Source organism: Portunus trituberculatus, chromosome 47 (genome assembly GCF_017591435.1).
Source record: "Portunus trituberculatus isolate SZX2019 chromosome 47, ASM1759143v1, whole genome shotgun sequence".
Classification (NCBI taxonomy): domain Eukaryota; kingdom Metazoa; phylum Arthropoda; class Malacostraca; order Decapoda; family Portunidae; genus Portunus; species Portunus trituberculatus.
This window is the reverse complement of record NC_059301.1, coordinates 35,948,884-35,969,078: the sequence shown is the minus strand read 5'-3', so window position 1 is coordinate 35,969,078 and position 20,195 is coordinate 35,948,884. Positions and strand designations below refer to the sequence as shown.

At 37.7% G+C, this 20,195-nt stretch overlaps 1 protein-coding gene across 2 annotated transcripts in view; it reads left to right on the top strand.

The window, feature by feature from the left end:
• The first annotated feature begins 248 nt into the window (after positions 1-248).
• The window catches only part of LOC123498073 (STAGA complex 65 subunit gamma-like), a 21,003-nt gene continuing 1,056 nt past the window's right edge, over positions 249-20,195 (top strand). Inside the window, exons 1-6 of one of the 2 annotated variants that reach the window (XM_045245174.1) lie at positions 249-428; positions 2,672-3,071; positions 8,223-8,322; positions 18,670-18,785; positions 18,951-19,185; positions 19,489-19,661. In XM_045245174.1, the coding sequence (XP_045101109.1) occupies positions 2,899-3,071; positions 8,223-8,322; positions 18,670-18,785; positions 18,951-19,185; positions 19,489-19,661 (797 nt within the window). In that variant the 5' untranslated portion in view covers positions 249-428; positions 2,672-2,898. Of the gene's footprint in view, positions 519-2,671; positions 3,072-8,222; positions 8,323-18,669; positions 18,786-18,950; positions 19,186-19,488; positions 19,662-20,195 lie in introns of both variants that reach the window. The other variant, XM_045245173.1, reaches the window with a different exon arrangement.

Below are 20,195 nucleotides of genomic sequence, written 5' to 3'. Positions count from 1 at the left end.
AATCTTCATCAGTTTCTTATTCTTAAGCTATCGTTTAGTTGTAAAATAAGACTACCTACATAAGATTTTTTCTTCTGTTACTGATGGAAATTCACAATATTCCAAATCCATGTATCTTAGTTTAGTAAGCTGAAAGTTAAGTTATTCATATATCTTAGATATCGTTTCTGAATTTGGTGATGATGATAGCAAACAAAGTAAAAAAAATATCCAGAATGGTGGAGAGATCCCTGAGGTGGGTGTGATGGCTTGGGTTGGGAATAAAGCGACGTAAATAAACCCGAATGCCCCGCGAGTGGTGTTGAGTGTTGACGTGAAGCAGCTTTAGGGGACTGGAGAGCCCTCAGGCTTGATCGTCACCAAGGATTCTTAGATATTTCTTGATTGTCAAAACCTAAGAATAGAATGAAGCACCATTGATTATTATAGTGAGTGTCCATTGCAAGCTAAAGAGAGTGGCTCTCCACTCTCTATATAACCTTTATCAGTGGTTGTTTGGGGAATAGGAAGTCCACCAGGTAAGAAGACTAAAGAAATCCTTAAAATACTGATAAAATCTAATTTAAACTAACTAATGAAACCTAACTTAACCTAACATAATGCAGCCTCCCCTCCCTTTACCCAACCTAGTGGGACAGAGGCTCCATACCCTCCCCATTGACCCCCTCGAAATCAGCTACAAATTCATAATAGACTGGTAAAGACTACTAAAGTAGTACTTATATGTGTTAAAACATATAAAATCAGAGGAGTTAGAGGTGGAGGAGTGTAGTGATGAGGTTTGTGGTGTTACTGCGTGGGTCTGTTCAAATATCAGAGCACTATCCTGGGTGAACATTGAACTTCTGCAGATTAAAATCTTCACAGACATATATTACAGTAAGAATGCTACCTAAGTATATATATATATATATATATATATATATATATATATATATATATATATATATATATATATATATAAGTGTGGTGTGCATAGGGTGCAAAGCCCGGTTCTGCATATTAATCAAATCAACAAATCATGCCAAAAGATGAGTTATATTAAGTTTAGGTTAGGTTAGGTTAAGTAAGGTTTAGGCTTAGGTTAGGTTAGATGAGATGTGGGTAAACTATGGCCCATGGACCTTATGCTGCCACCAAAGGAATTTATGAAGCTCCCCAAGTGTTAGTAAATTTAAAAGACAAAGTTACCAAGCAGTGCCAAATAATATTATGAATATTTTGTTTTCTTTCCACAGGTGTGTGTATGCATGGGAGAGTGGCTTTCTCTTTAAAACCCTTTTATTTTTGTCTTTTAGATTTTTGTCTTTTAAATATTGACTCTCAAATTGTGAATTTTTTAATGTGATTCTTGCACTGAAAAGCTTTACCCATCTCTGGGTTATATTATGTTTGCTTTGGTTTATTTTTTTGGGAAGCCAAAATAAACCAAATTTTGCATTTCCTAAAAAAAAATGTCTAAGTAGACAAGTGGCCATATTTGCCAAAGGAAAGACCTGTTGTAAATTTATACCCTGAAAATTGGCCTTTATTAATCAGTTTATTTCTTTATGTAGAAGAGGAACTAATGGTAGGCAACAAAAACTGCTTTTTTTACAGAAAAGAGAAGTGAATGATTGATAAAACTCGTTAACTTGTAGTAGAGAGGTGGACAGAATAGAGGTAAGATAAAGAAGAAAGTCTGGTATATATTAAGCTATTTTTTTTTTCTTTTCTTTATGGTAAGGCCTATAGCACCTGTAGGCACACTTGAAGAGTGTATGGGAAGCGCTGTTCAGCTTCCGCCCATTAGTGGCGCAGGCAATTTTATTTATAGTGGTACCCATATTAGGGCCCATATCACCGCCCAAGCTCATCTTGAGTTCAACCACCTAGAACGTGGGTATCATGGTGATATGTATGTAACTTTAAACCATTCGACAAATGGCAAAGTGTTTTAAGGCTGTACGTGGTGGGATTCGAACCTACGCGTGGATGTCTGCCCGATCCCACGCTCACCACCTTATCCACTATGCCACTGCCTCCCTATGGAAGGAGAGGCATGCAATTAGTTCGATAAGAAAAGCAGTTGGCATGAAAATAATAGTAGAAGATAAGCAAGAGATGCAGTTGCAACAATGAGATAGAGACTGAAGACAGTCAATCAGAAGAGAGGAATTGATGAGATGAAAAGCTTTTGATTCTACCTATCTTGTTGCAGTTCGATATATTCTCTTGTATTGTTTTTTCCTTCCTTAATTTTCCTTAATCATGTTTAAAATATTTTTTGTGTCCTTAGTTTTTTTTTTGTGTTCATTAAGTTTTTGTTTGTTTTATCCTTAATCTATGCATACTTTTAAATTATTACAGTGGTGCCACAGGGTATGTCTTTAATTTGTTTCTTGAGCCTGGGTGCAATCTGATTGGGATGCAAGCTGGAACCTTACTTCTCATTTAAATCATTGGTAAATTGATTAATCTGTTCCAAAAAAAGAAAATATCACTGACATTGCAACCAAATAGATATAGAATGGCAGTAATTTGAAGCATGTATCTTAGATCATAAAGGTCATTAGATGAGGCCAAATGCTCAGTCAGGGGGAGAATAAGAGGGAGTGTGAGGGAGAGAATGAAGCCTATTAACACTTATGCATTGTGGTCTCCACTATGATTTTTTTCTCCTTTTTTACAGAAGTACTTAAACAGAGACACATTGAATAACTCAAGGATTTGATGATCTGTAAGCAGAATGTTGAAGAAGAAACAAACTTGTATAAATAATGGAGCAAGTCATTGGTGAGCAGCATTGAGGGAAGACCAGATCAGAATATCCGTAATTTTTTGTCCTACCCTGACATCACCATCACTGCTTAGGAAAGGGAGAGAAAGAGAGGCCAGCAGGAAGCATTGCCACTAAGGATGAGCTGCACCACGGGTCACTGGGGGGAGGAGATGGAGCAGCAGCGGGGTGGGGGAGAAGACTGGGGTCTTAGTGCAGCAGACATGGAGGACCTGCTTACCCCACAGCCACCTGACCCCACCCCACCAGCCCTCCATCAGCCCTCACCTGAGGAAACGCCTTCCTTTCAGATGTGAGTCAAGTGACAATTTGGATCATCATTATTATAAAGAGCATCATTATTCAGGCTCTACATCATATAATTTGCAACTAAAAGGACCAGTGTTTTCTCATTTACTGTTAAACAAGCATTTGTTATTACACACACTTCTGCCTATAATTATTAATTATTGCTTAAATCCTCATTCTCACAGTAAAATTACACCATGTCTAACAGCTCGAGAAATAGAAACGAAAGAGATACTTGAGGTGCCCTTTCTCGTTTTCTTTGAGAAGACACGCAGGCCATTTTCTACTCCCTGGTACCACCCAGCAGGCTGATGCCCTTCATTCTCCTCTTTGCAATCACAAGGCTTACATGTTGTTTTTGGTTGAGCGCTTGCACCAGCTAGTTGCTTTTTTTTTTTTTTTTTCTCCTTTCTTTCAGCAGCAGTTGGGTTTACTTTTCGTCACTCCTTGGTTTGTCTGTCTTCTACGGGCAGATTATAAGTGTGTTATTATGCCACATAAGTGTGTGAAGTGTTCTCGTTCCCGCCCGTCACTTATGGTGGAGCCTCATGGGGAGTGTCTGTCATGTAAAGAGGTGTTTTGTAGCCCTGTTTTACGTGATTGCTGCAAGTCCTTGTCTCATGACAAGTTTCTACATCTTTTGGAGAATAATAAAGAGCATACTGAGAGGAGGAAGGCTTCATCCGGTAAGTGTAAGTCTTCCCCTTCGTCACAGCAGCTGCAGAAAAAAAAAAAAAAGCAACTAGCTGGTGCAAGCGCTCAACCAAAAATAACATGTAAGCCTTGTGATTGCAAAGGGCTTTCCCTCCTTTCCTCTTCCCAGGGTTTCCCCTTCTCTGGTTTCCAGTCTCCAGCTTCACAGGTAGACGATTCCCAGTCGGGAACAAGCAGTGCTATATAGAGGCCGGGGCAGGCTGGACCAGCTGGTGCCTGACCAGCTGGTCCTGAGGCTGAGATAGTATTGGCGTCTGCTGTAGACCCAGCAACAACAAAAGGTGGCTTCCATGCCTCGGTTCCTGGGACAAGTAAGGCAGTGCACAGTGCCCTTGGTACACTGCTGGTCAAAATGGAAGGTGCGAAAGGGAACACGACTTCCACTCAGACCAAATTTCATTAATCCCTTCTTAACTCCTAAGCATACGGCATTATTTGCTGTATGTCGCTATCTGACAACTCTGTAGCTCTACTAGTCAAAGTAGATGATACGTTTCCTTAGTCAACGTTCGCCTATGGATCGTGTGCTTGAATTTGAATTTTCTTTCATCCCCCCTCACGGCCCCTTATTGTGGATGCGTGAGCTTACCTTTGTGCCTTGTTACTACCTATTATGGGACCTTGGAAACTAATTGTTAAGGCCCAAATCTCAGTCATTTGTGCCTTAGTGAGGGAGAATAAGTCAAAACTAGAAATTGCCGCGAACACTGGCATAGCTCTCAGAATTGTTCAACGTTGGACCAGAATTTATCGTAAGGGAGGAAGAGACGCTTCGCCACCACCTTATAACCCTGAAGGGCGTAAGCGCAGTATGACCCAGAGAACTCTGAACGTTATTCAAAGACAGCTTGAGGCTGACCCTCGCATACATAGCAAGGTACTTGAGGCCAGGAACCCTCTTTGCTGACTGGATGATTGAAAGAAGTGTGCGGAGATATGTGAAAGGCGACATGTGATACTGGAGTTGCTGTGCAGTTTCAAAACTTTACTTTACACAATGGTCACCGTAACAGTTGGCTTGCATTTTGTATCTCAGCACAAAGATTGGGACTTAAGCAAGTGGCATAAAGTACTTTGGTCAGATGAGGCAAGCTTTCAGGTTACAGACAACCAGAGAAACCGTGTGTACTGCAGACCCGGTAGTAACCCGTTACGATCCACGTTACACAACACCCACATTATAACCTAGATTCTTTGATGGTGTGGCGTTGTTTCTCTTACTATGGTCTTGGAAAATTAGTGTTTTTGCCTAAGAATGTTCGTATGAACCAAAATAACTACAGTAATCGCCCGCGTATCCAGATCGCCACTATCCGGAATTCGCTACTTTCTGGAGCTGCCCCAAGCATATTCAAACCTACCGTGCAAGTGATCTTTCAATCCTGCCAGGCGGCAGCACTTAAGGTGGCATCACACTAGCACTTTTTCCGTCTTCAATGATTTCTGTTGGTTTTTTACTGTTCCATCAATTCTTTCCATCGTCTTGAGCCAGACGGAACACACCATTTTCTTCTAGAGTCAATTTTTAGTCAAATTAAGATCTATGGTTTCTAACCAAAAGTTTTATAATAGAATTTATTTTCTTGCTAATTGGAATGATGCTATAATCTCAACTAAATAGCATCTTCATAAGTAGATGTAACTGTATTTGTATGTATATATATATATATATATATATATATATATATATATATATATATATATATATATATATATATATATATATATATATATATATATATTGTTCCAGCCTAGCAGCAAAAAGTGGTTCAGTTGTTTGTTTACATTTCTCTGTGAGACGCTCCAAGGCAGAACTTCCAAGTAGCAAATGGCCAAGATGAGCAGGTCTATCGTGTATGAGTGGACAAAGCTGTCTGAAGAGTTTCTCATAAAGAGCATTAAAGGCCAAAAATAGCAACTAAAAAATAGCAGCAGCTGGCTGGAGGGTGAAGGGGCAGCCATGTTTGTTTACAGGTGACAAATGCGACAAAGAAAATTGACGGAAAAGTACTAGTGTGACGCCGCCCTCAAGGCGGTGTCACACTAGTATTTTTTCCGTCTACTTTTTCCATCGTTTTTCAGAAAATCGATAATATTTTGGCTGCGGCCTGTCACACACAAACAGTGTTTCGTCGTCACTTCCTGCCAACACAGACCGACAATGTAAACAAGCATGGAGGCCACGCCGCGGCAAAGATATGCTGCTCTGAACGTAATACTGTGTATTACGAAACTTAGACAAGCTAAACAAGCCAAAAAGCGTGCATGGATGCGTTCATGGTTAGTGGTAGAACCAATGCACGTAGAAGCAGGTTGAGGAGACGCTGCAAGTCTTGTGGTCTTGGTCTTGGTATGTAAACAAAGCCAGAAAATTTGCAGACGGAAACAATCCCTACCGTCTGACACATTCATGGGATAAGTTCATGCGGAACATTGAAAAATAGATGGAAATCGCATTAATTGACGGAAAAAGTGGTAGTGTGACACCGCCTTTACTGTTGTGTGTACATCCCACCACCCCTTGTACTGCTTATGTACCATTTTTTTTCCAGATTATACATTTAATGTGCTTTCATTCATTGTTTTCTTACCTATTTGGGTTATGTACATGTTTTTTCTCAATTTATAAAGGCTTTGGGAGAGGAAATTTCATGTATCTGTTTCAGGGATTTGCCAAGTCGGCTCCTCCTCATTTGCCATGCATTCCTGTGTGGGATTTGTCTTTAGTTTTGTGTTCTTTAATGAAGTCCCCTTATGAGCCTCTTCATTTGGCTTCATTGAGGAATGTTGCATTGAAATCTTCATTTCTATGGCTTTAGCATCTGGTCATCGGGTTAGTTAACTGCATGGACTTTCAGTGAAAGTTTGTCACTAAGGGTTGGTCTTCTATCACTTTTTCACTAGCCCTTGACTTTGGTCATCCTCTTTTAGAGATTTTGATGAAATTTTTGCTGTTGCATTAGACGTATCAAAAGCTTTTGATTGAGTCTGGCACAAAGCTTTGATCTCAAAACTGCCTTCCTATGGTTTCTATCCTTCTCTCTGCAACTTTATCTCATTTCCTTTCTGACTGTTCTGTTGCAGCTGTGGTAGACGGCCTCCTAGATCTATTAATAGTGGTGTTCCTCAAACTCTGTCATATCACCCACTCTCTTTCTATTGTTCATTAATGATCTTTCTTTCCCTATCCACTATTACGTTCCCATTTCTTTTCAGAAATAACCAATTCTTCAGGAAGTGAAAGGATGCCAGAGTGCGTAGCTTCTGAACTTTCTAAGATTTCTGATTGAGGCAGAAAAAACAATGCCTCAAAAACTCAATTCCTCCTATTAACTCAACACAACTTGCCAGACAACTATCCCCTCTTTTTCATTGACACTCAACTTCTACATACCCTAAATATCCTCAGCCTGCCCTTTACTCATAATTTCAACTGGGAACTTCTTGCTAAAACAGTTTCTGTGAAGTTAGGCATTCTGAGGTGTCTCTGCCAGTTTTTCTCACCTTCCAACTGCTAACTCTGTACAAGGGCCTCATCCACTCATGTATGGAGTACTCTTTGCATGTATGGGATGTTCCACTCACAGTTCTATTAGATAAGTTGGAATCAAAACTTTTTAACTCATCAAATCCACTCCTCTGACTGACTGTCTTCAACCTCTTTCTCATTGCTGGAATGTTACATCTCTTGCTATCTTCTACTGCTATTTTCTTGCCAATTGCTCTTCTAATCTTGCTAACTGCATGCCTTCCCTTGTCCTGCGGCCTCGCTGCACAAGGCTTTCTTCTTCCTCTCACCCCTATTCTGTCCAAAACTCTTGTGGAAGAGTTAACCAGTACTCTTAATCATTCATACCTTTCTCTGGTAAACTCTGTAACTCTCTGCGTACCTCTGTATTTCAATCTTCCTATAACTTGACTTCATTTAAGAGGATGGTTTCAAGTTATTTATCCCTGTCTTGGCTAACCCTTTCAGATCTGTAAGGGGACTGGCAACTGAGTGGGTCTTTTTTTTATTTTTTTGTTACCCCTGACCAGTTTTCTTATCATAAATAGAAAAAAAAGGTGATAAGAACACTGAATGGAACACTGAATTGGTAATTTCACATTGTTTATTTTAGTTACTTTACCTCACATAAAACAGGACTCTTATGAATTGTCATTGCTTTCTTCTTTAAAAAAAAAAAAAAAAAAAAAAGGCATGAAACTGATGAACTGCAGAAGCTCCTTGCTAGGTTTCCTTTTATAGCTGTGATCTGATAGGTGCTTATCATCATATTATATTCTAAAGCTGCTAGTAACAGTCTTAATTAGCATTGGTGTGCATTCTTTGTTTTGTCTTTGTACCCTTCTCTTTCACAGATCAGCTATCAATTCCCAATGTATGTATCTATTGCATATGTGAAGTTTAGTAGTGTGAAACTCATTACCGTCTTTTCAGTCTGCCAGCTGAATTGTGTCGTACAGACCCACTAGTGCTTCAGACCATCCGCCTGCTGCAGCACCAGCGCCAGGTGGCTCAGCTCATTGCCCGAGCGCAAGTGAGTAGTACTGCTTCTCAATGTTGTACTGTATGCCATCCTGTATGACACTAAATGTATAAACAACCATAAAATATAAGAAATTCATAAATGTTCATCTCCCTATGAATGAGAGGAACATCAAGATTTTTAGTCTCAAGAATCTGTGTACTGTTGACCCTTGCTAACTCAAACTAATAGAGGGAAAGGTTGGTCTGGTAAACCTGAATGTCTGATTTTTACGAATTCCTCCCCCTCCCTCTACACACACACACACACACACACACACACACACACACACACACACATAGACAAAAAAAAAAAAAAGAAAAGGGGGGATTTAAGATTTGGTATTACATTTGCCTCTCCAAAACCTTTAGACTCTAAATTACCAGATGGTGTAGTTTACTTTTTGATAATTAAATACCCTTCCCACCAGGAAGCCATTTTTAAATGTTTCGTTTGATTGCGTCATAGCCTGACTCTCGCTCAAGGTTTCTAAAAGCTAGAATATACCAGTTCAATGAATGGACTGGAGGAATTGATTAGGGAGCTTAGCTTCTAACAGATGGCATGCAGGTTGCAGGTAGCAAGGGGTGAGGGATGAGGGGGTCCATCAGTAGGGGAGGATGAGCGCCGTTACAAGATTCAAACAGTCAGTCAGTCATGGGAAGGAGTGCAAGGCACATCAGCCATCGCCCGCCTTTGCCTGAGCCACACCACGCTCAGTGCTCACTTGCACCGCCTACGTCTGTCTCGTGACCCCTTCTGCCCTTGGTGTAGGACTACACCTGATGCCATGGAACATTTCCTGCTTCAATGCCCATGCTTCCACTTTCAACATACTGCACTACACTCCCGGCTCTCCGCCATAGCCATCCCAACACTCAACTTGCCCACCCTCCTGGCGGCCTCAGCAGGTGTGGCCCAGGCGGAGGGCAGCATATATATATATATATATATATATATATATATATATATATATATATATATATATATATATATATATATATATATATATATATATATATATATATATATATATATATATATATATATATATATATATATATATATATATATATATATATATATATATATATATATATATATATATATATATATATATATATATATATATATATATATATATATATATATATATATATATATATATATATATATATATATATATATATATATATATATATATATATATATATATATATATATATATATATATATATATATATATATATATATATATATATATATATATATATATATATATATATATATATATATATATATATATATATATATATATATATATATATATATATATATATATATATATATATATATATATATATATATATATATATATATATATATATATATATATATATATATATATATATATATATATATATATATATATATATATATATATATATATATATATATATATATATATATATATATATATATATATATATATATATATATATATATATATATATATATATATATATATATATATATATATATATATATATATATATATATATATATATATATATATATATATATATATATATATATATATATATATATATATATATATATATATATATATATATATATATATATATATATATATATATATATATATATATATATATATATATATATATATATATATATATATATATATATATATATATATATATATATATATATATATATATATATATATATATATATATATATATATATATATATATATATATATATATATATATATATATATATATATATATATATATATATATATATATATATATATATATATATATATATATATATATATATATATATATATATATATATATATATATATATATATATATATATATATATATATATATATATATATATATATATATATATATATATATATATATATATATATATATATATATATATATATATATATATATATATATATATATATATATATATATATATATATATATATATATATATATATATATATATATATATATATATATATATATATATATATATATATATATATATATATATATATATATATATATATATATATATATATATATATATATATATATATATATATATATATATATATATATATATATATATATATATATATATATATATATATATATATATATATATATATATATATATATATATATATATATATATATATATATATATATATATATATATATATATATATATATATATATATATATATATATATATATATATATATATATATATATATATATATATATATATATATATATATATATATATATATATATATATATATATATATATATATATATATATATATATATATATATATATATATATATATATATATATATATATATATATATATATATATATATATATATATATATATATATATATATATATATATATATATATATATATATATATATATATATATACACAGGCAACCCCCGTTTAACGAAGGTTCACACAACGAAATTTCACTACAACGAAGGTTTCATTTTACTACCATCTTCATTTAACGAACACCAAACTCGCTTTAACTAAGTTTTATCCAGGTAATTTTTTCCAAATTTAAAAGCCCCACCGTATCTTGCAAGCTGACAGGCTTTTGAATACACCAGGAGCTGCTGGTACTAAGGCCTGCCTCAGGAGAAATCCTGAGACACCTTTAGAATAAAGATCAAGATCAAGCCTCTCGTGGACAACACAGGCTCTGCCGATACAAAGGCCTGATTCAGAAGAAATTCTGCATCACCTGTAGCATCAAGATCAAGATCAAGATCATGCACACCACTCACTCCCCAGTCAAAACATAACAGCATCACCAGCAGCTCATCTTCCTTAGTTCAACTTACCACCAAAACGCCCTGCAATGTGGCCTAACGTTCCTAAGAAGACCAGGAAGTGTCTTACTCTCGAAGTGAAGCTGGGTATTATTCACAGACACGAGAGAGGCCAGAAAACTAATAACATTGCTCGCCACCATCTTGACTCCATCTACTGTCTACTATTTTCCGGTCGGCAGACTCTATTAACCCCTTCAGTACGGGGATGTATATATACGTCATGGTGGCTACGCGCACCAGTCCGTTGACATATATATATGTCCAGAAGCCTTACCTCCAGTCCGGGGACGTATTATTACGTCTTGTGGGTCATAAGCGTTTTAGATGAGTGTACCCAAGAAAACCAACAGCCATTTGTTTTCTTAGATATGTATATTATCTAGGAAAATGAATATATGTAACTATTATATCGCAGACAAGAATAAGTTTTCGCATGAAGGTTTATTTTTTCTTTGTTTCGTCAGCTTTATCAGCCACAGCCACCAGCTTACAGAGAGAGAGAGAGAGAGAGAGAGAGAGAGAGAGAGAGAGAATTTATCAGTCTCACATGTCAGGTGATAATCCTATCCCCCTCTCTCTCTCTCTCTCTCTCTCTCTCTCTCTCTCTCTCTCTCTCTCTCTCTCTCTCTCTCTCTCTCTCTCTCTCTCTCTCTCTCTCTCTCTCTCTCTCTCTCTCTCTCTTATAGTGTTTCCATTCATAGTTTTTTGCAGGTTTTCGTGCGTATGTGTGTGTGTGTGTGTGTGTGTGTGTGTGTGTGTGTGTGTGTGTGTGTGTGTGTGTTTTTCACTGTTTGATTTTCTGCAGTCTCTGACAAGACAGCCAGACGTTACCCTACGGAACGAGCTCAGAGCTCATTATTTTCAATCTTTGGATAGGCCTGAGACCAGGCACACACCACACACCGGGACAACAAGGTCACAACTCCTCGATTTACATCCTGTACCTACTCACTGCTAGGTGAACAGGGGCTACACGTGAAAGGAGACACACCCAAATACAGGTAACTCCCGTTTAACGAAGGTTCACACAGCGAAATTTTGCTACAGCGAAGGTTTCGTTTTACTACCATCTGCTCGTTTAACGAACACCAAACTCGCTTTAACGAAATTTTATCTAGGTAATTTTTTTCCAAATTTGAAAGCCCCACCGTATCACGCAAGCTGACAGGCTTTTGAATACACCAGGAGCTGCTGGTACTAAGGCCTGCCTCAGGAGAAATCCTGAGACACTTGTAGAATAAAGATCAAGATCAAGCCTCTCATGGACAACGCAGGCGCTGCCGATACAAAGGCCTGACTCAGAAGAAATTCTGCGTCACCTGTAGCATCAAGATCACGCCTACCACTCACTCCCTAGTCAAAACATAACAGCGTCACCAGCAGCTCATCTTCCCTAGTTCAACTTACCACCAAAACGCCCTGCAATGTGGCCTAACGTTCCTAAGAAGACCAGGAAGTGTCTTACTCTCGAAGTGAAGCTGGGTATTATTCACAGAGAAGAGAGAGGCCAAAAAACTAATAACATTGCTTGTCACCATCTTGACTCCATCTACTGTCTACTATTTTCAAGTCAGCAGACTCTATTAAGAAGGCTGGTGAGACCGCATCTTCCTTGAAAGCTAAAAGAACCACCTGAACTCGTGACTCTACAATGGATAAAATGGAAAGCCTTGTGGAAATGTGGTACATAAGTTTTGTATGCAGTACAATGATGCGCACTTTGTTTACATTCCACACGTTGCCGGTTAGTGTATTTCCCGTTTCACTCTCCCTCCCTTCATAAAGTTAAGATCATCAACGTTATAAAGTTACGTACATACATACATTAGTGTACATTATAATGACTTAAATTGAACTACCTAAATGTTTAACTTCATAATTTTTACTTTCATTAAACCTTTTACCGTACTATGATGCACTCTCGCTTTGCTTACTCTCAATGGAAGTTCAAATCAGGTGTTAAACTTGTTATAATCGGTTTGCTTAACGAAGTTTCGCTTAACGAAGTGTTTTTTTAGGAACGTAACCCCTTCGTTAAGCGGGGCTTGCCTGTATCTCCACCCGGCCGGGGAATCGAACCCCGATCCTCTGGCTTGTGAAGCCAGCGCTCTAACCACTGAGCTACCAGGCGCATGTGTGTGTGTGTGTGTGTGTGTGTGTGTGTGTGTGTGTGCATACTGGCATGCAAATGCTAGATATATTAGGGGACTCTTTTCAACAATAAATAACAGTGTTTACCGCAAATGAGATGTTTCACTCTGATATAAGACGCTTTAGGCTATCTGTACAGACAGAAATACTATATATGGCAATTCATGATTGCCATATATTGCGCAAATTTTTATAAGCTATATGGTCCATTCATCTTTCGTCATGGAGGGCAAGAGGGTGAAGGTGCCCTTATACCAGGTGTCGGAGCTGGAGTACTTCATTTTAGTAAGTATATAATTCATTATATGAAAACAAATTATATATTGTACTGTATATATTATGGAGGCTTTATTTTATTGAATGAAATCTAAATTTTATCTTTCTCTTTCCACAAGTCTGAGGATCCTGGTGGGGATGAAGTAGGGGTGGTGAGGGTCTGCCACCACCCTCTATGCCTGGAGCCACCACTCCCCACCACCCAATGCAAGACACCTCCTCTACCCACCTTCACCACCACCAGGCCACAGCCCTCCACCTCCAACATCACCGCACTCCCCTCCACCTCCGCCTTTCCCTCACAGCCCTCCACCTCCGACTTCACAGCACTCCCCTCCACCTCTGCCTTTCCCTCACAGCCCTCCACCTCCGGCTTCACCGCACTCCCTCCACCTCCGCCTTTCCCTCACAGCCTCCACCTCCGGCTTCACCGCACTCCCTCCACCTCCGCCTTTCCCTCACAGCCCTCCACCTCCCGGCTTCACCGCACTCCCTCCACCTCCGCCTTTCCCTCACAGCCCTCCACCTCCGGCTTCACCGCACTCCCCTCCACCTCCGCCTTACCCTCAGCCCTCCACCTCCGGCTTTACCGCACTCCCCTCCACCTCCGCCTTTCCCTCACAGCCTTCCACCTCCGGCTTCACCGCACTCCCCTCCACTTCCGCCTTTCCCTCACAGCCCTCCACCTCCGGCTTCACCGCACTCCCCTCCACCTCCGCCTTTCCCTCACAGCCCTCCACCTCTGCCATCACAGCACCACCACCCAAGAGATTCAGGGAGAAATCCCCCGAATTGCAATAAAAAAAAAAAAAACATAATAAAATATAAAATAAAATTTTGTATTGTTATCCTTTTTAGCATAGCAATGGGAAGTGTATTGTAACATACAAATATTTTTACACATCCTGATATATAGTATGTGATGAATATATTGAGTTTATGGCTAAAACATTGATTATTCAATACTAAAACTTCAAATCTTGGCGCGCGCGGGCCGCCCGGATGGAGCGCAGCGCGTGTTTTCTAACTTCCGGGGCGAATAGGTTAAGAAGGCTGGTGAGACCGCATCTTCCTTGAAAGCTAAAAGAACCACCTGAACTCGTGACTCTACAATGGATAAAATGGAAAGCCTTGTGGAAATGTGGTACATAAGTTTTGTATATGGTACAATGATGCGCCCTTTGTTTACATTCCACAGGTTGTCGGTTAGTGTCTTTCCCGTTTCACTCTCCCTCCCTTCGTAAATTTAAGATCATCAACATTATAAAGCTACATACATACATACATTAGTATACATTATAATGACTTAAATTAAATTTAACTGCCTAAATGTTAAACTTCATAACTTTTACTTTCATTAAACCTTTCACCGTACTATGATGCACTCTCGCTTTGCTTACTCTCAGTGGAAGTTCAAGTCAGGGGTTAAACTTGTTATAATCGGTTCGCTTAACGAAGTTTCGCTTAACGAAGTGTTTTTTAGGAATGTAACCCCTTCGTAAAACGGGGTTTGCCTGTACTGACGTATGTAACTATTATACCTATACGTATGTAATTACAATAGGGAAAAAAAATCAAAGGTGGAAGGCTGATGGTGTGAATAGGGGGTGAAGAGGGAAGCGGGGAAGACGGTCATGTGATACCGGGGTAGAGAAGGAGTGGTCTGGGGGTTCTTTGGGGTGGTGGTGGTGGTGATGAAGGGGTTAGACGAGTACCCCACACTCGTTCGATTCTGTATAACACCTTTGATATGACGACTGGATTAGGCGTAATATCACTCAGTAAACTCCTCACATAACATATAGCACTGTGGTATGTTAACCATAAATTACGAATGGATGTTCAAGGTAGTGTGTTGAAATATCGTACTCATCCAACAATTCGTTTAGGAGATATCTGCAAAAAACACCGTTTGTCCACCGCTGAAATGTATAGTAAGTCATTATAATGTACAGTAAAACCTTGCTTGACGAATGTCTCTAAGGACGAACAATTCGGGAGACGACCAAAAAATTTGTCAATATATCGACCCAGGGGATGAACGCGGTTAAACGGCTCACCAGAAGGCGAGCCATTTGTGTGATAGCCAACCCGGCTATCACACAACAACAAAACAAAACATGAGCACAAAAGAAAATAGAAACAGGAACATACGAAAAATATTACATAACATAATCTCCGTGCCACCACGATTTTATCCTTTTTTTCCTGGGCATGGTGATGTTACCGGCGCACTCTACTATAGCTTCCTCAGCATTATCCTCTCTGCTATAACAGGGCCCCACATAGCAGCACTGACTTGTGACGCTACACACCTGTTGTGTAGCTCTGGCACACTGGGCACATCCAAAGTCCTCTATCATGACTGTCTTCTCGGGTCTTGTCTGTCTTCCTCCCCATCCTCCTCTCCTCCATTCCATCATGCCATCAACGTCCAGTCTCTCAAGTAAATAACCTTTTCTTTTTTATTCATCTTATCATTTTGATAGCATTTAGATAAGTAAAACAATTTAGGCTTTTTATAATTAATTCGTTCATGTCATGCATACATTAAAGGTCTAATTTGAATTGGTTTTATGGACAAAAGTATGATTTTTCTTTTATCTGGAACGGATTAATGGTATTTCAATACATTCTTATGGGAAAAATTGATTCAGGGGACGAACAAATCGGGTGACGAACAGGATTTAGGAACGAATTATGGTCGTGAGCTGAGGTTTTACTGTACACTAATGTATGTATGTAAGTAACTTTATAATGTTGATGACCTTGAATTTATGAAGGGAGGGAGAGTGGAGCGGGAAATGTGCTAGCTGGCAACCTGTGGAATGTAAACAAAGGGTGCATCATTGTACCGCATACAAAACTTATGTACCACATTTCCACAAGGCTTTCCATTTTATCCATTGTAGAGTCACGAGTTCAGGTGGTTCTTTTAGCTTGCAAGGAAGATATGATCTCACCAGCTTTTTTAAGAGAGTCTGCTGACTTGAAAATGGTAGACAGTAGATGAAGTCAAGCCATGGTGGGAAGCAATGTTATTAGTTTTCTCGCCTCGTGTCTGTGAATAATATGCAGCTTCACTTCGAGAGAGACTTCCTGGTCTTCTTAGCAATGCTAGGCAACATTGCAGGGCATTTTGGTGGCATGTAGAGCAAGGGAAGACAAGCTGCTGCTGACGGAGTTATTGCTTTGAACTAGGGGAGTGAGTGGTGCGCGTTATGTCCACGAGAGGCGCTGGTGTATTCAAAAGCCTGTCGGCTTGCGTTATATGGCGGGGCTTTCAAACTTGAAAAAAATTACCTGGATAAAATTTTGTTAATGCGAGTTTGGTGTTCGTTAAACGAGCAGATGGTAGTAAAAGGGAACCTGCGTTGTAGTGAAATTTTGTTGTGTGAACCTTCATTAAGCGGAGGTTGCCTATATATATATATATATATATATATATATATATATATATATATATATATATATATATATATATATATGTTTTATTTGCCTCATAAGTTCATAACCACGAGAGAATGTAGGGAAAATTAGGGGGTGGGGAAGAAGCATGGGAGAAATCTTCTTAAGTTACTCCTGAAAATGTTTTCTGTGAAAGTACTCGCTTCTAACAGATGACAGGACCGTTGCTGTGCTCCAAACTTCCTTTTTGTATATTCCTTGCTCTCGCTCTAGAAAGTAAGTGGCCAGGCGTCAGAAATAACGTCATTACAGGCATAAATTGACGAGGATTAGATTCAGAAACTTTTAGATGAGAAGACAACAAGACAAGAAACAAGCAAGTCTATCACTGTGAGACAGCTGGACCTTGAATCCTTGCCTCCCCTCTCACCTCTGTCATATGTGTTATCTCCTCCTCCAAGACGCTCGCCTTACCCCACGCTTCACTGCCATGCTTCTCCACCATCTCTCTACAGCATAAGACTGTTATCCTCTTTTCAAGCACTTTTTTCTCACTACCTTCATTATCACTATACATCACATAACACTCACAATAACACAATAACACTATTACAAAAGACTATGTTGAGACAGAGGTATAAAGTTGGACCAGACGAGTAATAAATACTTCTCTGTATCATTATCTCACCTTAATGTACTAATAACTCAGAGAGTGTTCAGTTCAGTAGTAAAACAGCAGATTGCCGTGAAGCTGCTGATGGCACCTTCCCAACCTGCACATACGAGTGAATAATATTATCTAGAGAAGTAGGGATCTGATGCGTTATCATATTATCATGCTCCATGAAATCACTATTGTATATGCAATTATGTGTGAAAATTTTGTGCCAATCAAATGAATACAAATAACAAAACAATGATGAAATTATGAAAAATCTTTAGAAGCGAATATATCAAAAAGTGTTTTTTTACACTTCAAAAATATTTACAAAATCGATATAAACTCTGATCCACTTTTGTTTGATATCATTTTAAATTACAACAAAAGATACAATTTTGAGTTGGAATTAAATTTTGGATCATTTCAATTTAAAATGAAATAAAAAAGTTTAAAAACAAATTTCAAAAATATAAAATCTTGGGAGGCAGTTCAATTCGGACTTTAGTCCCTGGGGCAGTCAGAGTCTGATATATGGCAAAATCAGAGTTATTGAGGTTCAACAGTAATTGTTAGCAAAAGGATAACTTAGGTAAAGGTAGTAATTTTTTAGTTTTCATAGTGCAAGTTTGTATTTGTAATAACATACAAAGTGAGAAGTGCAGGCTGCCTGTTCACTCCATGGCTGAGTTGGAAGAATGGTATTGTATTCTTTATACATATCATCAAAGTTGACTGAAAAGTACAGAGGTGGGGCATTATTCACATATTGAGATTAATCTTCAGACATCCTTTTCTAAGGGAAGCAGTCTAGTATGATAAAGATGAATAGCTATATTAAAAGGCTTAGCTCATAAAATATGATGACTTATAGCAACAAAATTAATTTCAAATTTGATTCATTATAAAAGATAATAATTTTGTCTTGTAAAACAGACTGTTGGTGTGGACAGCACTAGCCTCCCATCCTGCCCACCCCCTCCAGAGGACCTTGTTCTCAATCGCAAAACTACCAAGCCACATTTCCTCAACTTTCTCCCTCCGGAACACACGTAGGTCATGCCATATATGCATATGTGTCTTCTCTGGAGAGGTGATAGTTTGTCTTTTAGAGTCGTTATTTTATTCTGTCCTTTGCTGATCAGTGTAGTAGGTCTGTATCTAGGATAATCTGATCCAATTTACTCTGTTGTTATGGTTGAGTTTGTATGTTGCAGGCCATTCACCACAGGCAAGACTCAGCAACACATCCTGGAGGTGGAGGGCAGCACAGCACGTCTCATCTTACGCAAGGCAGTGGCCACTATCTGTGCCCACACAGGGTACACAGACACTTCAGAGAGTGTGTTGCGGCTGCTGACAGATGTGACACATGAATTTCTCACTAAGATCACTCGTATGCTGCGTGCCAACACTGACAATCTTCTCCTGACAGACCGCTGCCCTTTCCATGTTAGTGAGCTGACTATTCAGTGGTCTAGGCAGTGATGAATATAAATAAATATGATGGAGAATGGAAGAGGAGCAGTTAGTTAGATGATGAATGGAAAGTAGAAAAAGAAACAGTGTAGTAAAAGTATTTACAGGATATGTGCAGCAATATGTGGGATGCTAATCTTTCATTAAAATCCTTACTCGCCTTTTATTGCACAAATATTTCAAAATTTTCTCTATTACAGACTATGACAATTAAATAATTGACTTCTTACAGACATGTTAGAAGATAGTCTTATTTTCTTTCCCTTATTAATGCAGGATGTGGTGGAGAAGACTCTGCATGATGTTGGCATGGGCAGCATGAGTGAGCTGCACCAAATGTACCGTGACAGAGTAATGCTTTATCATGCCAAAGTGCGACAAGAGACTTTGCAGCTCTACCACCATTATGTTACCCTGTCTCAGAACAGGGAAGCAGCTAACACCCCAGGGTAAGCCATTGTAGATTACTCTTCTCCTTTTGCCATTTCCCCAAAATTCAGGGGTTTGGTGCCATGTACATGCCTCCACCAGTTGTTCATGTCCGTTGCATCATACTTTGCAGATTCTTTTTCACTTAATGTAGTGTGCTAAGGAAGGAATATGTACAGTAAGATAGAAAAGAAGTATTTATAGTTGACATTGTCTGTGATTATGAGTTTGGATTGTTGAGAATATAAGGAAAGTACCTGTTTATGGTGGTGAAGACAAAACAGTGTCTAAAAGGGACAACGTTATATCTTCCTGTCATTGTCTCCCACTAAAGAACCTATCAAGGAATGTAGACATTGTGGAAATATGTATAAGAATTTATGAAATGAAAATTAAGATCCTCAAATTTACATTTAGATTTTATGGAGCCCAGTTGTAGAAATGTACGATAATCCTATTAGTGAAATTTCAGTATAACAAAAAATCACTAAAAATGAGAATTATGGGATTAATTTATAATATGTAATTACACTTTCTTTATATTGCATTTTCCA